Below are 21,431 nucleotides of genomic sequence, written 5' to 3'. Positions count from 1 at the left end.
ACACTGTAAATAACATTCTATTTGAAAAGACTATTTCCTGATGGTGGATAGACCCCAAGCACACTGAGCAACCAAGGCACTTCGGGCACAGGCGGAAGACTCGTGCGCGGGGATCAGCGGTGACGAAGATGCGCGGCTGGCGCTTTATCGTCTTCCTTGCAATGTGCGCGGTGAGGAACGAACCAAGAAAAGTTTACGCTCTAATAGTGGGAGCGGCAAGAATTTGTAGCGGTGGTGGAAACAAAACGGATGCTGAGAGACAATCTGAGCGATGCTGGCGAGCAGCACTGCGTGCTCTGAATGCTAGTCCCCGCTAATCTCGTGATTACGCACTGGACGCGCACATCATGTGCCCAGCCTGCACAAGCCAGGTGTTGAAATATAAACAAAGGGTACCCTGGACATAACTGCAGCGCCAAAACCGTTCATACTGGGAAGACAAAAAAAAAAACAACCGCAAACTATACTACGAACGACTGGAAAGGGGCATCTGAAGATTTACTGAAACGGCACTAGTAACGCCACTCAGGCGTGCGCCACGCGCGTGATCACATCGTCCAGCATGAGGAAGCGCCTAAGAGCCCTCCAGCAGTCTTCGTTGAGATCGTCCAGCTGCGCGCGTCCGTCCCTCCTGGGGTGGCAGTGGACGCTGGCGCTAACGACGCCCGCCACCCGCATGAAGGAGTGCATGTCCTCGAAGGTCCTGAGTGCAGCCCTAAGCACTGCCCCTGCTTCCGCCACGGAGATGGACTCCTGGTCGGCGAACTCTTCCAGTAGCGCATGATGCAGATACACCCGTTCCAGAGCTCCGGCAGTGTGCCTGCGGACCGATGAGGTATAGTGCTACATACGATGAAGAAAAGCGACGCTTCTGAGCCTCCCTCAAACGCATGCTACGTCACATCAGCGGTAACTCAGGACGTGCTACGTCCGCCGCTTAAGAACGTGGGTGGCGCTGGTGAACACTCCCAAGGTTAGGTTATTTGTAAACATAAATACCCCATAAAGCAGAAGGTTTGACAGCCGTCGCCGTAGCTCAGTGGTAGAGCACCGGACGCGTAATTCGGAGGTCGTGGGTTCGGATCCCACCGGCGGCATGTGGTTGTTTTTTCTTCTGCTTTTCTAATCAATTAGCTTTAAGCGATAACATATTCAGTAATATTATAAATGGATCAACACCACAAAATAAATAAATAAATTAAAAATACCCTGTGCCCCTTGGTTTCTGTGGCTGTTGGCTTCTCTCGCATGTCTACCCAGAGTCACATAGCGAGCCGAATATTTGGCGTGCAGACGCCGCGCCCCGTGACGCCATGCCACTGTGTTGTCGTAAGCAATTCGCGGCTGCGGCGGATACGGACTGAGGAAGAACCGTGGTTGCATCCCAAGAGCACGGTGTCGGCTTAGTTGGTACTGCATTGGTACTGCATACCGAAAGAAAACGGCGCGTGGAACAGGACAACGCGGTCGTGTGTCTCTCCCTTCTTACGTACTTGTCGCACGCGCTTTCTTTTGGCTTCTTTAAAACGGCGCGCGAACAGGTATGCAGAATAGGAAAAAAAAAAACAAACCTTGACACTTGGCATCGGAAGCGTTTTTGGTTTTCTACGCAGACGCATGGTAATGTTTGTTAACGTTTGCCAGACGTTAATGACGATTGAAGGCCGACTGAAGGAAATTTGAGCCCCCTATCTCCACCTTCGTGTCCTGCCCTGGTAAGGCCGAGCGTCCACTGACTCCACCTGAGGCTACGAATTCCTCCGCGAGGATTCCCGGGTTTGAATAAAGCCTTAGCTAGGTCAGTGATTATCTTTCCTGGCTTTCACGAGAACACTGAGAGATGCTATTGCGCCTGTCGTTTCTCAAAAAACCGTTGTACATCGTCACGGGTGGCGTGAACGCAAATCTCTAAGCGCGAATATGCCTAAATGAGAGTAATAAGAGATCGCGCTAGAGGACAGCTTACTCAATCTCTATTCTTTTCTGCTTAGGTTGAAGGATGATCGCACAGAATAGAAAAGTGAACTGACGCGGAGCTGAAAGCGCGTACTGCGCGAACATGTGCTCTCTCCGTGCGTGCTCGTGTCTGTGTGTGGGGGAATCTTTTTTTTTTGAGGGACCCACAGCGCCCCGTAGATCCGCGCAACAGTCTGCGCGAGCCGAGCACGTTATCCGGCGTCTTCCGGGTGCTGTCGGGCGTATCCAAGTGCAACACCACCGCGCATGTCCGGTAGGTTCTTCTCTGCCGCCAGCGCGGTGAACGTGCGTGCGATATGGCCAGCGGCTAAATAAAGGCCCAGCGAGCAGCGCACAGCAGTACAGGGGAGGTCATCTACTTCTTGGTTCCTGGGAGCGGCCGCCGGCGAGACGTTGATAGTTTACGTTCGGCGGGAGCTGCATCCTTCGCGGCTCCTCCACCGAAGGCTGTCGGCAGCGTGACAGCGCTGTCTGTATTAAAGGAGTAATTACTCACTGGCACCCACCCGAGCGCAGCCATACGACTACAAAGGACAGCTATACAGCTTTATCAGAAACTTCGTACTTAACTAATTTTTCTTTTTTGTTAACTACGAAGTTTCTGAGAAAGCTGTATAGATGTCCTTTGTAGTGGAATGGCTGCGCTTGGGTGGACGTCAGTGAGTAATTACTCCACTGTTACAAATCTACTCCACTTTGAGGGCTTCCCTAAACATCTGACCAAGAGCAGTACCTGGCTTCAGTGGCTGCGACAAACCGCCGCTATGTCATTTGTGTAGCCTTGTTGGGCGACTGCCGTCGTGCAGTTTGCTGAAGCGGACTGCATGTTGTTTTGCCTCAGTGTAGCGTCGAGGTGCTAGGAGGATACTGTGTTCTAACTCTAGTGCGAGCGCTGCACTTCGCCTGCACCGCGGTGTGTGTGCATTTGTTTTCTGCACAGTTTAGTGTTGTTCCGTTTTTAGCCCGTAATAAACGGTGTTGTCTGATGCTTGTGGTGTGTCGCTTGTCGGGCGATACCCTGGGGCGCGAACCCCCCCTGAAAGGAGAGGACCCCTCATTCTTTGATATCTTTCTTCCTCCCTTCCCACACGGCGCATTTGAGGTGTCCACTAAGCAGTGAGACAGTCATTGCGCCATTTCCTTCCTTCAAAAAACCAATAATTGGGCTCCAAATAGAGCGTTTATTGTAAGTTAGCTAGAACTCCTGCTTTATCTTTTATCTTCGTTGTCCGTGCGCTTTATTTTCTTGCTTTGAATTTCACATGAATCTCTCACTAGTCCGCACCCACGCAATTTGGAGTGCTCCGACCTCGTGCTGCCGGTAACAAGTCATAACAAAGAGCAAACAAAAAAATTCAGGGGGGTGGGGGGCACTTTGTTGACCTAAATTGCAGTGAGGCGAAAGCCTTAAGCGCGGTGTTGCTGCTTGTGTCACTGATGTTGGGTTAAGATGTTAAGCTTCGCCTCCAAGAGTGGAACGCGGCAGCGTCTTGCAACGCTGCCAGGGAGTCCACAGAACGCCATCGCCCGTTCGGTTCTACACCTTGCTCGTCGGTAAATTGGTTTTTGAGGAAAGGAAATGTATCTGTCTCGCATATCTCGGTGGACCTTAACTTCGCCGAAGGGAAAGGGAGCAAGATAGGAGGGAACGAAGACACCAAATTCACTAGACGCGCCTTTGTTCATTCCAAACCATGGAGCTGGCAGGGCGGAGTGGTTAGCGTGCTCGTCTTGCATTCCGGAGACCCTGGTTCAATTCCCTAACTCGACCGATTTCCTACTCGCTTTTATTTATTTGGTCTGTCTAGAAAGGTTAATCAGGCTAATTGATTACTTAACTAATTAACTAAACGCAGTCCCACTTACTTGGAGCATCACTGTACCATCCCTTTAATTCGTTGCATGGTTACTAGCCCCGCTTGAAATTCGCGCGCTGTGACCGTTTCGATCAATTGAGAAGCATGACATTTCTGTCTACAACTCCTGCTTAAAATGATGAGGCATTGAAGGCTTTCGCCTTGAAACGTTTCGCGGCAGTATGCACGAATTTTTGTTCTTGAGACTATTTGCAAGACCGGAAAAGAGAAAGGAATACACGTTCGTGAACTCCTTCTGTCATTTGCCCTACGGATAGAAGTTGCATGCTCTTTGATTCCCTTATACGCACCTTTCAAGTTCAGCTCCCTCCTGGAACCTACGAGCACGTGTCACCAGACTGCTGTTACGCCGCACCGTGTCGCAGACAGCGAACGCGTTCCGGTTTGTGTACTCGGGAAGTTGAAGGTGTACCAGGGTGTAGTTGTTGGAAATGTCTCTCGACAAGCGCCTCAGGAAAGCGTCCAACTCCTCTTCTCTCACCCACACATACAGCCTTCGGATGTTGCCGCTGCATCTGACAACATCGCCGAGGTATTCGATTTCTTCTGTCTCAAGGAGTGTCATGCTTACGTCCAGTACTTGGATGCTCTTGTTTCTGGACAGCGACTCGAATATGGTTGTCCAGCTCATCTTCGTGTCACCCAAACAACCGTGGAAACAGTTGAGGCGCAGCTTCTTGAGCGTGGTCGTTGCTCCGATGTAGGAGGCGATGGCAGTAGAGAGATCTTTGTGGGACGCGCATGTTTTGATTTCGAGCGTTAGTGACGTCACGTTCCTCAACGGGGTGAGCTCGTGCATCAGCCTCGGAATGGCACTAATGGAATGGCACAAGGGGGCCCAAATGTCGACGACGCTCTTGCAGTGAAGGAGGCTGAAGATTTCGCCATCGAAGAAGAAAGGAACGAGGTTAGGTGCGAAGACAACCTTCTCTTCTGCTTCGCTTCCATGCAGGGCTCTGCAGACTTCTTGGAAGTCAGGATCTTCCGTGTGCTGCCAACCAATGGTGACCTGTTTAAGGCTGCGCTTCGTCGACAGCACATGAAAGAACAGCTTCCACTCCCTAGAAGGCCAAATTTTAAACGGGAGAGTGAGGTCTTCCAATGTCTCATTTTCTGTCAAAGCTGGAAGCCAGCTGTCACAGTAGTTGCCCAGTGCAAAGGGAGACACGTAGTAGCTGGGGGAAATGGAAATGGTTCGCAGCGTGGTGTTTTGGGCGAAAATGGCGGCCATGAGTTCAGTAGCTTCTTTGTCAGCCGCAACTAGTTCCATTTTTAGTTTGAGGATGCTTCTATTTGCACAAAGCCCTAGCAGAATCACCTTCGAGGAAGGGGATTCAAAATCGCATTTTACGAGGCTCAGTGTCGTCAACGTGGTGCTGTTCTCAAGGTACTGAGCGAATGCGTCGCAGCATTCAAAAGAAGCAGATGTTAAGACGGTGTAGTTCAGTGAAAGGTGCTTCAAATACGGATATGTAGCAAGCGCCATTAAAAATCTTGTTGAGTCCATGCGTGCCACCCTGATATGGGCAATATGGAGCGACTTTAGCGTCCGTGTCGTCAGCATGAGTGCTGAAAGCGCTTTCAAAAGATGTTCTTTGAATTCTCCATCGCTCTCAAATTCGAAGTGTTTCAAGTTTTTCAAGGACGGGATTACCGAGAAATACCTGTCAGTTTCTGGCCCGCACATGGTTTCAGGCTCTCGAAGTTTGAGGCTCTCGATGTGCTCATTGCCACGAATGGCGTCGCACAAGAGGGCGTCGCACAACTGGAGTCTTCCGGTGCTGACATCAAGGCCTGTCACACAGTGGTGCTTTTTGACAAGGAAGTGCACGAGCGTGGCTACCCTGTGCAGCGTTTCCTGCTTACGGTTTGTGACGTACGGGCAGTTCATGCTCGCCAGCGTCAACTCGGCACGTGTTCCTGGCTGTTCCCATAGTTCCAACTTGGCCTGAAACAGTACTTCGTTCCACCTGGACAAGCGGTGGATGATCTGACAGGCTTTTTTCTTGGTCCCGGTGCAGGGTATTGTGTGGTCAAGAGGTTGTCCCGTGAAGGTGCCTGTGGTGCCCTCGAGGCTTGCTAAGGAACTCGTGAGTGCGTACGATGGAGCCGCTGGACAAGAAGACAACAGTGCGTCCTCTCCGGGGTTTACGTTGCTATCCCGGCCGCCTGCGAGGAGTAAATCTTGTTAATGACGTCGCCAAAAATGTGACAATTCGCTTATCACTTCTCATTGCACCTTGTACGCGAGAGAGTTAAAAAAAATGTCGGTCATTGATAAGAGAAGTATCAACTATGGTCTCATAATGAACGTTTGGCGGCTAACAAGAACATTTTAGACGATGGTAGACGTGCACACACAGTGCAATTAAAAAAAAAAACTTTATCGTTTCTTACAAAACGCTCTTGTCTACTAATGCTCTATGGGGAGCATCGTTTTTCAAAAGCAGTTTACAGTTTGAAACGAGAGCTCAGACGGGAAAATTTCTTTCCGTTGTAATATAATTTTACCATTAGGCTGTTCTCGTTCCGGCTGGCAGATAATCGTTTCGTTTGGCTCCCAATTATCTGTGCATTGTCTGTGATCAAAGCAAACGTTCGTTCGGATGCGCAAAGCGTGTCACGAGACGTCGTACCAAATAGCCACTCTTTAAACTGTAAGGAAGGCAGACGTTGCCTAAAGTCACTAAAGAAATAAAACTGCCTTTTTACACTGTTGGCCAAACGCCTCGTCTCGACGAGCTGAAACCTATCGAATGAACCAAACGCAGCTTAATTTTTCTCCCAATCTGAAGTGCAGGAAAGTGACGAGGTAGCGGGCACCTCACCACTAACTGGCGGGGGCTGTGCGGCTTCCTAATATACCGGGTGTCCCAGCTAAATGTAACCAAACATTTAAAAAATGCGAAGTGTCCTAGTCTAGTGAAATAAATTGAGGGTTGTTCATAGTCGCTTGGCCTAGTCTTGAGTGTTTTTTCCGCTCTTCAAAGTTAATTCATCAGCTAAGTTTAATTAGCTAACTTTTTAATTATTGACATCAGGAAGAAAGTGTAAAGGAAAAAGTTTTAGATCGCCTCGAAAAACCGCTAGTAGTGCTGTTTCTGTCAAGTTATGATTTACGTAGCTTCATTTATTGGCCTTCAAAGAAAGTTATCACGTGACCAGCTGCTCGCTTACTTCTCTGCCCCAATGTGCACCCAAAGTCTCATTGAGGAGAGGACTTCAGAAAAAACGAATTTTATTCTTTAAGGCCCGTCTTGGGACGTTGAAGTGGCACAGTTGTCATGTGGAAGCTTTTTCTTATTGTGCGGATTATGGTTAAAGGCCGGTAAAAAAAACTACTTTACATAAGTATTACTTTGCTTCAAATGTGTCAGTAAGCTGTTTCTCAAAGCGATCTACAACTTTTCCATTTACACTTTGTTCCTCAAGTCAATAATTAAAAAGTTAGTTAATTAAGCTTGACTAATTAGTCAACCTTGAAGAACGAAAAAAATACTGCAGACTAGGTCACGCGACTCTAAACAACCCTCATTTGGTGTCAGATGGCTAGGGCATACCGCGTTTTTTAAAAGCTTGGTTACATTTAGCTGGGAGACCTGGTATAGTGCCGCTACGCTCCTAATGCGTTTTTCTGCATTCCCTACCACTTGTGTTCACTGTGCCTCGTTCCAGAGAAGTAGTTCACAAATTACGTCTGGGAATGACTGCACTTACAGAAGGTGGGCCAATATGCTTTGTACGTTACAATGTTTCTGCCAGCCAACAAACGCAACCAATATGCTTCAAAGACATAAAACGTTAGAGGGCACTGCGGAAACCGCATTACAGTAATTTTGAAAGCACGGACGCCTCCTCTTTGTATCCAGTTGCTCCTCTTTGTATCCAGTTGCTCCTCTTTGTATCTAGTTGCTCCTCTTTGCCGCTAGTTGCTCCTCTTTGTATCTAGTTGCTCCTCTTTGCCTCTAGTTGCTCCTCTTTGCCTCTAGGGCGATTGTGACGTCGCGGCTGACAATTGAATAAGATAATTCACCTTAAACCACAGTTTATGCATGTTACTCTATAATTAATTTGCAATTAATTAACGCTTACATCACAATTTTGACACAATTAATCTATGTAATTCAGACTTAATTAATCCGGAATCATGGCACATCTTTGTTTTTCTTTAACTCCAACCTTCATCAATTTCCTCACGGCTCGGTCAAGGCGTCCACGCTGTACGACTGTTCCGAGTGCAAAAACCAGTCTCAAAAGCCTCGAGCAGTTAGGTCCTCGTCACAAAAGCCCCGGCAGTGATAGCCCCGTTCCATGATTCCTGCATGCTTAAAGCCACGCATCAGAAACCTCGTTTCAAAAGTCCTCTATGAGAACGGCTGTACCTTCCGCGGATAGTGTTCGAACCTCGGATAGCTCTGTGTATATTATAGTAAATTTATGGTTCTTTTTTACACTCACACGAGAGGGCGAGAGAAAGAGAGCATTCTGTGCTATACGGTTTAATTCAAAGCTGGATTTTTTTCATGCTAATAATGAAAGAAACGAGTTCTCATTTGTATCAAGGAATGTTAATGAATGACTTCTCTCCTCCATCAGTGTAGTGATCTTTTTAGATCTATTTCGCTGCGTCTAAACCATTGTTTATGGATTTAGTAATTTCTGTACCCACTAGCAAAGTGTCATCATCGTCATCAGCCCGACTACATCCACTGCAGGACAAATACCTCTCTCATATCTCTCCAATTAGCCGATTAGCAACCAGCGTACTGTTAAAAGTACTTTTAATTTTGTTATGATTTCAACATCAAAGCTTGAATTTTTCTTTTCAAGTAGGTCTTGCTTTTGTCAGCAGGGGATCGGCCGACGCCCCTTAACTAAGAAGGCGCGTTTACTCTCCTCAGTATGTCATCTTTCCATGGTGGAACTGCAGGATGTTTGTTTCCCACGACCTGCACCGGCGGTCGCTGCCTTACAATTTTCTCGCGACCACTTTGACGAACATATTATGCTAGTTTCAAGTACAGAGCAGCACGAAAGACGAAAGTGAACAATGAATGCTTCGAATGTCCTGCGCCGTTGGCTTTTTTTTTTTGCTATGATGAACTATATGCTGCTGCACTTTGTATAGAACGCTGGGCCTTCCTGTGTGCACAAGGGCGCCTATTTATTCCCGCTCAGAGATCTTATGGTGTCTTCCAATTTTCCGGAAAAAAAGCACCACTTTCTCTGCTCAGCGATGCCCCAGAGACTGCTGTACTTGTCGCTAGCCATCCTGAATATGACGATGGCGTGAATTTAGTTGGTTATAATTATGTTTTGGTTATAAGAAGTGGATGTTCTTCGGAGTATAAGGTTACTGTTAGTCATTTCACAGCTACTGTGGAAAGTCCTTGAGTTCGGAAAAGAAGCTTTTGGAAGCGCGTGTTGTCCTGTCTTTGCCTGAGATGATTTCAACGCTTAGCTACCGTTTCGTCTTTCGGCAATTTATTTACACTGAAGAAATTCTTGTAACGCTCTGCCTGGAGGAATTTTGTGCTACATGAACCGTTTGCTAATACGGGTTTTGGAAGCGTCTGCTCGGCCCAAAGAAAGCAACGGAATAGAAGCAGGCAGGAAAAAATGGTTCTTGCTTCAATAGTGTAGTTTACGGGCTTTTATTGATCTGAGGACAACAACGTAGTCACTATGGCCTGAAATTATACCAGCACTGAGCCCGCATGTTTTGTAAAGCGGCGGTTGCCTAGCGCGCGCGAAGAACGAGACTTCTGTAAGCCAAAACTCCTTTACTTTTACAACAGTGGTATAGTAGGCGTCGATCTTTCGAATGAAGCCATCAACTGCTACTACATCGGCATTAGGGACAAAGGGGGGGGGGGTGGCTGCAGACATGAAAGCTCAACTTTGTAATTGCGAACGCCAGAACAGTCAACCAAGTTGCTAGAGACGAACCGCTGACTATTTTTGCTTTGGTATGAATTTACTCGCCCTTACCTACGCCTTGACATGCAGCAACCAACGGTGCGCAGACACTGTGGCCCAGTCGTGTCTGATGCTTCTTTGAAAAAGAGAAAGCTTCCCGGGAAAATTAGAATAACTGTGGTGCCAGTATAGCCAGAAAGGATTCATGAGGGCCTGCAAGAAGTGTTATATCACCCTGCATAAGAATCACAGACATCTTTACATAATTCCCGCCAACAAGTAGGAGCGGAGCGAAGTAGCCACATGTGCTGTGATGAGGACCCAGCGTACTATAAAAATACACCAGTGTAACTTCGGAACGAATGAAAGAATCGGGACGAAATTTCCGCAATCTGTTTTTGTTTATAGGGGAGAATTGTATGCTAAAGATGAAAAAAATCCCTCTTTTAGATTTTGCTTGGTCCCATTTGCCAGCAGCGGCCGCCCTATCCCCGCAAATTTCTTAATCCCACCCGCCCACCTAAATTTCTGTCGCCCCTGCAACGCTTCCCTTTTCTTGGAATCCACTTCGTTACCCTTAAGGACCGAGAGTTATCTTGTCTTCGCATTACATTCGCCGCCAAAGCCAATTTCTTCCTCTTGATTTCGACTAGGATGTCATTAACCCGCGTTAGTGCTCTCACCCACTCCGCCCGCTTCCGATCTCTTAACGTTACACCTATCATTTTTCTTTCCATGGCTCGCTGCGTTGTCCTTGACTTAAGCTGAACCCTCTTTGTTAGCCTCCACGTTTCTGCCCCAGAGGTGAGTACCGGTAGGATACAGCTGTTGTATACTGTCACGTAGTGTTGACTGAAGTCTGGCGAACGGGAACGCAGCGAGTATGTCTTCGAAAGGAAACTCTTTATTCGGGCTGACTTGCGCCCGCAAAGAACTGCATCACTCGGCGGCGGCGTAGCAACAAGCGTGCTCGGCGGTCGCCGAACAGAATGCCCGCCGCTGACGGCCGTGCTCTTTTTAAAGCTGATAGCGAATCTTCGAGATAAAGCTTGGGAAGTTACTAGAACATTCTGGCACAAAGTAGAATCGGCTCTGTCCGGATGCGATCAATAGAGATAAATCTAGGCGCGTCTTGCGTCACAAACGAAGCGATAAAGTGGCGTGTCGGTAGCCTTGAAGCATGAACAAACAAACACTACAAACGACCGCTACAAAGATTCGCGGCATTACTTTTCTCTTGAAGGATAATGATAAACTGCCATCCATGATCTGAGTGACCTGCCATATGCGCTCTGCCCCTTTCATATCCTTCTAGTTATTTCGCTCTCATGATCCGGATCAGCGGTCACCATGTGCCCTAAGTAGACATGGTCCCTTACTACTTCCAGCGCCTCGTTACCAATTGAGAACTGCTGTTCCGTTGCAAGACCATTCAACATTACTTTGGTTTTCTGCATGTTAATTGTTAGACCCACCGTTCTGCTCTGCCTGTCTAAACTAATAGATCATGCTTTGCAGTTCATGTCCTGAGTGACTTAGCAGGGCAATGTCATCAGCGAATCGCAGATTACTTAGGTATTCTCCGTTAGCTGTTATCACCAATTGTACCCAATTCAGGCCTCTTAATACCTCCTGTAAGCAGGCGGTGAATAGCATTGGCGATATCGTGTCTACCTGCCTCAAACACTTCCTTATTGGTATTTTATTGCTGACTTTATGGAGGACTATGCTAGCTGTGCAGTCGTTGTAGATATCTTCCAATATTTGCACATTGCACTATGATTCCGCAATGCCTGCATGACAGCTCAGGTTGCGCCCAAGTACTACACCAGGGTGGCCAAATCCTGTTCTGGTGAGGGAGTGCGTTGTCGGTTCTGGTCACCGATATCAGGTCGCACCCCCGACTTGGCTATGCAATTCCATCGGTACGCGGAGTAGATTTCTTTTTTAAACCCGGTGGACAATTGCGTGGCACCGGGATTCGAATCCCGGTCTTGCCCGTGAGGAGGATGCTCTACCTCTACACCATGGCTGCCCTCACCATCGCTGAATGTTACTTTACAGCTGATATCCGAGGCCTCAGTAGCTTATTGCGTTAACTATTGCTGCTGAGAAATGGATGATGAAACCAGCAGTCACAAATATATAATATGGCGTGACCACCGTGGGCGCGTCGCAGTCTTCCGCATTCTGAATCAAAAACCAAGTGGTCGGGCATGAAACCGCGACGTGTGCGTATCAAATTCCAGCTTTCGTCAACGTTTTCTGTGCGCCTTTCTGTTGTTTTTACGTGCAGAAGCCATTGCACAGTCAACCAACCCAGCCTGCACTAATTATCGTGCCGAAACACTTCAAGGGAGCATTGAAACCATGCGTGAAGTCGACCCTTGTTCGGTATTGAAACAGGATGCAGGCAAAAAGCACATTCATTGCCTTGGAAGTTTGCAGCTTGGAGTCGGACGGCTGGAAAATCAGGCATAGCATACGTGGCCGTTCTGACGACTTGCACTTTTCGACCGGTCGCGCAACCGCTGAGACTGTCGCTCGATTTTCAAGCCTCCCGACCACGCTGAGAGGCGTTCAATGCATTTACTTTGTCATTTTGTGCATGTACACCGCCGAAGACGGTGACAGGTAAGTTGCAGTAGTAATTTACTTAATAACGCAACCTATAAAGCAGAGTACTGTTAACCTAGAGTCGTGTCCTCTGAAGCCACGCAAAGCACACAAGCGCAGCACAAATCCAATGAGTGCTGCCTGCTAACCTGGCTTTTACGTTTACACATACTGTATTTCGGTCAGGTGTACATTGTAGGTTATTGAGCGCACTGCAAGTTTAACCAATGTTTAAATGTCCAAGTACGCCTGAAATGTCTCCACGCACCAGCCAGACGATCACATGTAAAAAGCCAGCCGTGGCACCGTTGGCAGCGTTCTTACTACCTTTAAGCATTGAGAGCGCTAAGATTGTGGCACTGTAGCGGATACAGGACCTCCGCTTCAGTTATGCGTCAAAAAAAAAAAATGGCTGAGGCTTAGCTAAGGTTAAGCCTAGTCAGATGCGAAGCATATTGGTGGCTAGGCTTGGTAATACATGGCTTTCATTGGTTGAATACTTGGTCATTTTAATACAACCACTAGAAGCCTTCGTCGTGGGGGAAGACAACGGCATGGCTACAGCGGAACGCCGACTAACCCCGAGACGCGCGTTGGTTGAGCGCCTGGATTGCCACGGAAGCCGCGTCCGCCTGCCCGGTGGAGCGAGCGTTTCACCTACACCGAGTGTGAACGCGCGTTCGAAATGCGCGGGAATGCCGCTCGAGGACATTCCGGCGTCTGTGCGATGGCATCGTTCTCCTTCTCCCAGCGCGTGACGGCGATCTGTCGTGACGTCATGTGTCACGTGGTATGTCACGTGGTGTGACGTCACTGTACCACGTGGTCTGCACGGCGTGCAACCACAGCGACGGCGCGATGTGAACCCCCGTCTTCCTCTGTCGTGACGTCATGTGTCACGAGGTGTGACGTCACTGTACCACGTGGTCTGCTCGGCGTGCAACCACAGCGACGGCGCGAGGTGGACCCCCGTCTTTCTCTGTCGTGACGTCATGTGTCACGTGGTATGTCACGTGGTGTGACGTCACTGTACCACGTGGTGTGCACGGCGTGTAACCACGGCGAAGGGCTGTAGTGTACCTCTAGTAATATGCTTCGCATAAAATTAAATACACAGCCGCGGAAGCAAGGTAAAGCCAAGGTAACCGTGTCTGGATATTTCACCTCTATTTGACCTTCCGATAGAGCAAAGGAAAGGCGCATAATTGGCCCATTGGCCCCTGTGGATAGTGGGCACCTCAGCCGCGCTTTAAGCTACGAAACCGATGAAGAGCGGCAGCTTAGAAAGCAAAGAAAAGGCGCGCAACTGGCCCGCTGCGACAGTGGACACCTTAGTTTGGTTGGTTTTTGGTTTTTTGGGGTATAACGTCTCGGAGTGATTCAGGGTATGAGGGACGCCGTAGTGAAAGGCTCCGGAAGTGTGGACCACCTGGGGTTCTTTAACCCGCACTAATATCGCACAGTACACGGGCCTCTAGAATTTCGCCTCCAACGAAATTCAATCGCCGCGGCCGGGATCGAACCCCCGTCATTCGGGTCAGCAGCCCAGTGCCATAACCACTGAGCCACCGCGGCGGACAGTGGACACCTTAGTCGCGCTTTAAAGGGGCACCGCGATGCTCTCCTCAGTGGCGAATAATATTAAAGGGATACATCATGCCTCCCAGACACCAGTACGAAAAGCATTATTGAAATCGGAGCATGTAAAGTTATTTCACTTTGAAAATTAAAAATATAACAATTAGACAAAAACGCGTTACATTTGCCCATTTCCCTCACCCAGTACTGAGATTGGGCGCTACCAATGAGAACCGCGCCTGACACACACACGCAGCGGAGGCTTGCATGCGATTGTTGCTTTGCCGGGGCAGCCCACAGCGGCGCATTTTGACGGCGTCGTACCCGCGTGTACGCGCCGTAGAGGTGGCAGGGGTGACGAACTCAACAAACGAGGCTCCCCGATGCTTGCTTGTTGGTAGTATTGAAAGGCTGTCTAACCCTCCTCTCCCTCAACACAACCTCGCCTCCCGTCTCCTGTGCGGCCTTTCTCTCCCCATTTTTGGGCAAAGTGTGTCCACCGTTCTTTCTTTTCCGCTGTCTCTTTGGTGCGGTTTGAACCAACGCTTTCGGTTTGAACAACTGCGCACGCCTCTACGAAAGTCTGAAGCGGGATAGAAAGTGTGGCCCTAGCGTTGTTCTTAGTTTTTTGTTCGCTTTCGCTGCTTCCTTCGAGTTTTTGTGGCATGCGATAAGCTTACAATACTGAGAGATATAATATTTTGGATCCCTTTCGTGAGTATAAAGGAACGATATTCGAACTGGACGCCCAGCCAATCAGAAAAGCAGCGCCAAACTGGATGCGCCTCATTTACGCTGCCGCAAAAGGCCGCAGCTTTGCGACAGCATCGGCTCGAACAAGCATATTTTGACATGATCAGATATTCAATATTACTATTTGGTTACCTCTTTGGGTGTTTAAGAGTCAAAATTTCCCTAACTCTACATACAAATAATATAATAAAGACCACATGCTTTATCTACGTCGCCGGGTCCCTTTAAGCCATGAAACCGATGAAGAGCGGCACCTTTGAAAGCAAAGGCGCATAACTGCCCCCCTGCGACAATTGACACCTCACTCCTGCTTTAAGCTACGTGGCGCTAGTGGCAGATTTGCGCTGCGTGCGCTGCCATTGACAGCGTTGTGGTATAAACGCAGCACTAAAGCCATAGGCCCCATCGGCGTTCGTTGTGTTCATTGGCGTTGGTGCCAACGTTTTAGACTCCAATGATTCTTAAGGAAAGGAGGTGCGCATAACTGGCTCTCTGGGGGGTCACTGGACTCCGAATCGCGCTTTGTAGGGTGCCTCGATGCGCGCGGCGCGCGCATCGAGGCACCCTAGCGCTTTGAGGTACGTGGCGCCCGCCGCGGTGGCTCAGTGGTTAAGGCACTCGTCTACCGAGCCGGAGTGCCCAGGTTTGAACCCGACCGCGGCGGCCGCTGGAGGCAGAACGCAAAAGGCGCCCGTGTGCTGTGCGATGTCAGTGCACGTTAGAGATCCACAGGTGGTCCAAATTATTCCGGAGCCCTCCACTACGGCAGTTCTTTCTTCTTTTCTTCTTTTATTCCCACATTCCTCCCTTCCCTTACGGCACGGTTCAGGTGTTCACCGGGATATGTAAGAGAGATACTGCGCCATTTATTTTTCCCAAAAACCAATTTACCAATTTTACGTGAGTTGGCGAGAGAGAGAGAGAGAGACAGATGTGGGCTATATGCGTTAGCGCTGACAACGTTGTGGCCCGGAACACTTGCCGCAACTTTCCACTGTAACCGCTATCTCGAAGAGGCCTTTCGTCGAACGATTACCCGTCTTGCCATCTAGGCGTTGATGGCCCTGTCTCGTGGAGCAAGCCAAAAATTCAGGGGGCACTTTGGCTCTCTAAAGTGCTGCAAGGCGAAAGCGTTTCCTGGCGCAGTTTGTTTTTGTTTACTTTTTATTTTCATATTTTGTTGTTTTTTATTTTTTGTTTGCTCCTTTTCTTATTATTATTGTTTTATTTTTATTTTCATATCTTCTTTTCATTTTGTTTTTATTTTTGTTTATTTTCTTATTTTTATTTTTTATTTTTTTCTTCACTTTATTCTTTTCATTTTACTTATGAAACCCATGCATTCACTAGATGCGCCTTTATTCATGCTCCAACCTTGAGCCTTCGTGACGGAGTGGTAGCATCTCCGCTTCAGTTGCCAAAGGCCCTGGTTCAATTCTCACCCTCGGCGCAGTCTCTTTTTAGGCAGTGACGCCGAAAGGCGGGCAAATCTGCCGACACGGCTGCCGACGCGTCTGCTAACGACAGTATGGGGCATTAAAGGCTTTCGCCTTAATATCGGCGCCTTCTGCACAATATACCCAGAAGGGAGTAAAAATGATGGCGGCCACCCTTTTTACTCTATTTGTGAAAACATTTACTCCATGAGTGGGGAGTAAAAAGGTGGACTGTCCTCCATTTTACTCCCATGAGGGAATAATGGAGTAAAAATGAGGATTTACCAGCATTTACTCCAGTCTGAAAAGGGAGTTAATTGTGCCAAATACTCCAGCAGTGCCGATATGGAGTAAAAAAACACCATTTTTTTGCAATCCGCCCCGCCACCTAGCGTCTCGTCTGCTTCTGGTCAGTTGTCGGATAATGGCGGTGAGTGATTACCGCTTGGTTACCATCGTCGCTGGATCTCTGCTGGCTTCTGCTCCTTCACGGGCGCCAGCCGCGATACAAGATATCGACTTGTCGCCGTTTTCCGCTACAGTACGTTACATAATTGAATTGCTCCTGTGAAGCCTCCAGTGCTCTAACGATACCTGACTTTCCTTTGTTTGTGTCGCCACCCCGTTACAGCTCCCGCTTAGGCCTAATTCTCAGAGGCTTTTTTCATTGTGGGTCTCGCAATGTGTTGCAGCAGATTATCTTTTGCATGAACATGGAACTGTGGTAGAACATAGTGTCAACGCTGAGCTCTCGATTTAGCTCATGAGGCTACATTTTTCTTCAGCCATGTTTAAAATCCAAGCCTTAATGAAGTGAATATGAAAGCAAACACTGCCATTCCAAACTACCATCAGGTGTATTTTCATCTTTTCTGCTCTGGTTTTGGGTCAAATATAGCGTGGTGCCTGACCGAGAAAACTACCCAGCGTCTCCTTTTCAGTTTTCAACTATTGATTACAATGTTACATCCCTTTATCTAGGAACATAGCCAACCAAACGAGCTCGTACAGCAAAAGGAGACGACAAGCAGACGACTCCTGCCGCGTACGCCGCCGCTGGGCTAGCAGACGGCGGGAAGAATGCGTGACGCGCGGTCACATTAGGGCAGCGCAGTTTCCCCAGTTGGGTTGCCGGCGGCCCGCAGAGCTACTGCTCGTTTCCGCCGCTGTCACTGCTGTAAGAATAAGCCTGAAGGAGGATAAATAAATATTACGCCATTTTTGGGCTCGAACTCTGTGGGTAGTAAAAAATTTACCCCCTTTTCACTCCAAAATAACTCCCTTTATACTCCAAAATAACTATCTTATATAAGGGAGTAAATAAAAAACAGCATACATATGGAGTAAAAAAAACCTCCTTTTGGGTGTGCGTTAGAGGAGAAGCCATTTACTCCCTTTTGGGTGTTTTTTTGCTAACACTGTATCATCTACCTTTTGTTTGCCTGTAGCGAACGCGACACTGGAAGGAGCTACTAAAAAGCGGAGATGCATGAGCCGAGTTCGACCAGTCCCTGTCCTCAGCTGCGTCAGCCTCGGAACCAGCGTCGTCTCTGCATGCGTTCTATGCACAAAGCTCTTTCCTCATCCGCTGCTTTCGCTTCTCTGCATTCCTCGCTCATGCCATATTTACTCAACTCTTTAGCCCGAAGTGCCGGTTCTGCGGAGACAAAACTACTTTGGACCACATAATCTGGGTCTGCAAAGCTCATCAACGCTGACTGCTTCCCCATCCGATGCGTGGCTCTCAGTAAAGGCCAGCGGTGACCGAGACACTCAAGGCCATCGTATGGGCCTATGTTGTCCGAGACCTGCATGGTCTGTACATCGCCACTCTACTCTTTCGTTCAATAAAGGTTTTACTCACTCGCTGTAGCATTAGTGCAAGTCATAGCCATCGGGGGCAGGACAAGACCTTCCCCTTCAGGTGAAGCACAAAGCCGGTGATGCATAACGAGCCAAACGGCGTCGCTCAGAAGCAATCTTCGGGGCTGCAACTTTTTGACAAAGGCTCTACAAAGACCCTTGCGTGCACAGCCGACACACAGCCGACACTTCAAAATAACGCGGTGGTGGTGGTGGTGTAAAACATTTATTTATACTATGTACAAGAGAGGTATTGCTTGGACCGTGCCTGAAGGGCCCGGCCCTCACAATAACTAGGAGGGATCCCTAGTCCGGGACCCCTGTGGCCTCCGCGGCGGCCCGGGCTCTTGTCACCAGGGCTCGTTGGTCCTAGAGAGTTGAGCAGCCGAGCAGGGCAGCCTCCCTGTCCTCTCGGGTGGGGTGGGAAAGCAGGATTGGCAGGGCATGCCCACACCATATGATACGTGTCCGCAAACACTTCCCCACAGTGTGGACACTCGCCCGAAAAGGCCGAATTGAAATGTTTGAGCACTGCCGGGCACAGTACCGCGTTGGTGTAGAGGCGAAGAAGCCAACGCTCCTCTGCCTCCTTGAGTCCTTTACACGGTGGTGGGTATCGGCCGTGAGCGTTTTGATACAGGAGAGAGATCTCCCGAAAAGTAATAGCCGGATTAAAATCAGTAGCCGGATCAGGCGGCGAGAAAGGCGATGCCCGGTGGTTAAGCGCGCGGGCGGTAGTGTCCGCTACCTTATTTCCCTCTATCCCCGCATGTGCTGGGGCCCAGATGATGGTGCGCCGGGTTGGGAAATCCCGGTACTCACATCTGTGTAAAATTTGGAAGGCACGATCTGGAATTTGGCCCTGTTCAAAATTGCGGCAAGCTCCCCTTGAGTCGGTGATAATGACTCGGGACGCGGGATCCGCAGCTGCAAGTGCGATAGCAACTTCCTCCGCGAATGTAATGTTGGGGGCACGGAAGGTGAGGCCCTGAACTGGGTTGTTTTGGTGGACAACGGCAGCCATGTACCAACCTCCATGGTGTGGACCGGCCGCGTCCGTCTAAAATACCCCTGGTCGAGCACCATACTGCTCGGAAATGGCCTCCGCTCGCGCGAGGCGGCGGCCATCATGGGCATCCTTTGTCATGTTATTGGGGAGGGGGCGAAACTGTAGTGCGAAGCGCCAGGCCTCGGGCATGGATACCCGCTTCTCCTCTTGGGTTGTGTAACTGATATGGAGGCAGGTCAGTAGGCGGCTACCCGCACGTGTATTGCTTAACCGCAAGTATTGATTGCTGAGATGAGCCTCGCGCAGCTCCCCAAAGGTGTTCGGGTTTTGCGTCGCTACTTTGCCGATTTGTCGCGTCGAATGCATCAAACGTCCGGGCGTACGGGTTCGGAACGCTGCGCTCGCCGGGAATTGGGGAATGAAGCCCCACACGCGCTCGCTCGAGACGTCTACCGGGCGAATGCAGAGCAGCTCGACGACCCTGTCCCCGAGGAGCGGCTGAGCACCTTCAGAGATATTTGCGATTACTACAGACTCAGTAGACAATCCTACGCCACACCGCACAAACAACTGGACAATGAACAATAATAATAACAATAATAATAATAATAATAATAATCTTTATTCAGCATAATCTGAACACACAAAGAAACGGCCTGAGAAACAAGCCTGAGAAGACTCCAGGCGGGCAACTGATTCAGCGTTCGGAGGCTGTGTGAGCAGACGCGCTGCACATGCGCTCCGCAAACTTTATCCTTTACGACCGGGTTAACTCATCCCAGCCGTCTGAAACTAGTATCATCAGCCTCCGCTTCTCGTCAGGAACCTGCCAATACCAACTTTTCCCGGTTTGGACTACCACATCAAGAGACAAGTCCATATCTTTTCCTCACAGCGCGGCGCTAAGAGGCTAAGCCTCGCGACGCAGCAGCCACCGATACCGAACGCCGCTAGAGACGCAGCTTCGCGCACGGACCACCGGCGCGTCGGTGCCTCGAAGGCGGCATGGAACCCATTGTAGTAGAGGGAGAAGACATATCACCTTCGAACTGACCTCTACCAACGGCTGGCAATCAGCGCACGACAAACGATGCTCAAGTCGCAACTCTCCTCCCACCATTACTCCGAATCTGCCTTAAGCCTCGGCCGGACGCCTGCTCCGGCCGCCCCAACTGTCTTCGCTACGCCACCCCAAGCTACCTATCGACGATCATAAGATCATCCTTCGTCTCCGTGGCGACCTCAACCTTCAGACCGTGATTGGCGCTGTGCTTCGCGATGCCATTCTGCAAGCAGCCCGCCTCGGACCTCGAGGCCAAGCATGACACAGTCATCATCAATGCCCTCCAACACCTCGTCCTCATTAACACATTTCCTCCTGTAGGCTCTGCGGGAAACCGGGAGACTTCATTAATATCCTTCTCACATGCCCCACCTTCCCACACCCTCCATCCCCAACCACGGCGGAGTCATACTGGGAGACTCCCCTGGCCAGCTCCGCTGCTGCTGACCAGCGCCGGATAATTACCGACGCCTTGAAGTGGAGAGCCCTCCAAGGACTGTCCTTTGCCCTTTAAGGACAACCCCCTAAGGGTTGCCTCGTGCCACGTAAGGGGAGGCAGGGTTTGCCCCCTCTGCATTGCTTGGCAATAAATGTTTCAACCACCACCACCACCACCACATTAGCTATACCTCCGTAGCATAGGCGGCAGAGAACACGACCGACGTAAACAATGCGCCCAGAGAGGGACACTACTACTACTACTACTACTACCTACTACTACTACTACTACTACTACTACTACTACTACTACTACTACTACTACTACTACTACTACTACTACTACTACTACTATTATTACTACTACTACTACTGCTGCTAAACCACATAATCTGGCAATGACCCTACTCACCTGGGCCTGCAGTAAACATTCCTAATGAGGAAGCTTGGGAGTCTCGCCTTCGAAGCTCGAAACTCGAAGACCAACTTGACGCCAATGTTGCTAGATTACTTTTTCAGTTTGCTAACGCAGATGCCACGTATGTCGCCCTTCCCTGTACCGCCGAGCGGTGACGCTCTCGTCGCTGTTCTGACCGGCTTCTCGGCGGAATATTTGTTGTTGTTGCGACTGAGAGAAGGATGAAAAGGAAATTGCACGGGCCTGCCAACTGGCTCCAGCCGAGCCACCGCCGCTGCCACGTACAGATAGAGAAGAGTTAAAAGATGAGAGGAAAGAGAAAAAGGAAAGAAAAGACACGTGTCGCAGCAACAACCGCGTCCACCGAAGCGGAAGCTGGCTGTAAAAAGAGATAAGCGGCCGTAGCCGCGCTTCGCGGAACTAGCGCCAGCACCTAGGGAACTCGGCCATACTACAAAACTATAGAGGCAGAAGAATGCGATAT

General features: G+C 49.4%; 1 protein-coding gene across 1 annotated transcript; it reads right to left on the bottom strand.

Moving 5' to 3' along the window:
• Window positions 1-482: 482 nt before the first annotated feature.
• Window positions 483-21,099, bottom strand: LOC149369551 (uncharacterized). The gene is made up of 3 exons (XM_089574573.1): window positions 20,942-21,099; window positions 4,145-6,023; window positions 483-820 (listed from the first exon to the last, which is right to left on the bottom strand). The coding sequence occupies exons 1-3, from the start codon at window positions 20,958-20,960 to the stop codon at window positions 526-528; spliced, it is 2,193 nt and encodes a 730-aa protein (XP_089430699.1). The 5' UTR covers window positions 20,961-21,099; the 3' UTR covers window positions 483-525.
• Window positions 21,100-21,431: the final 332 nt, after the last annotated feature.

Source organism: Amblyomma mixtum, chromosome 1, assembly GCF_055824585.1.
Source record: "Amblyomma mixtum isolate Tamu chromosome 1, ASM5582458v1, whole genome shotgun sequence".
Classification (NCBI taxonomy): Eukaryota; Metazoa; Arthropoda; class Arachnida; order Ixodida; family Ixodidae; genus Amblyomma; species Amblyomma mixtum.
Note: the sequence above shows the minus strand (reverse complement) of the source record. Positions and strands in the feature narration are given on the sequence as shown.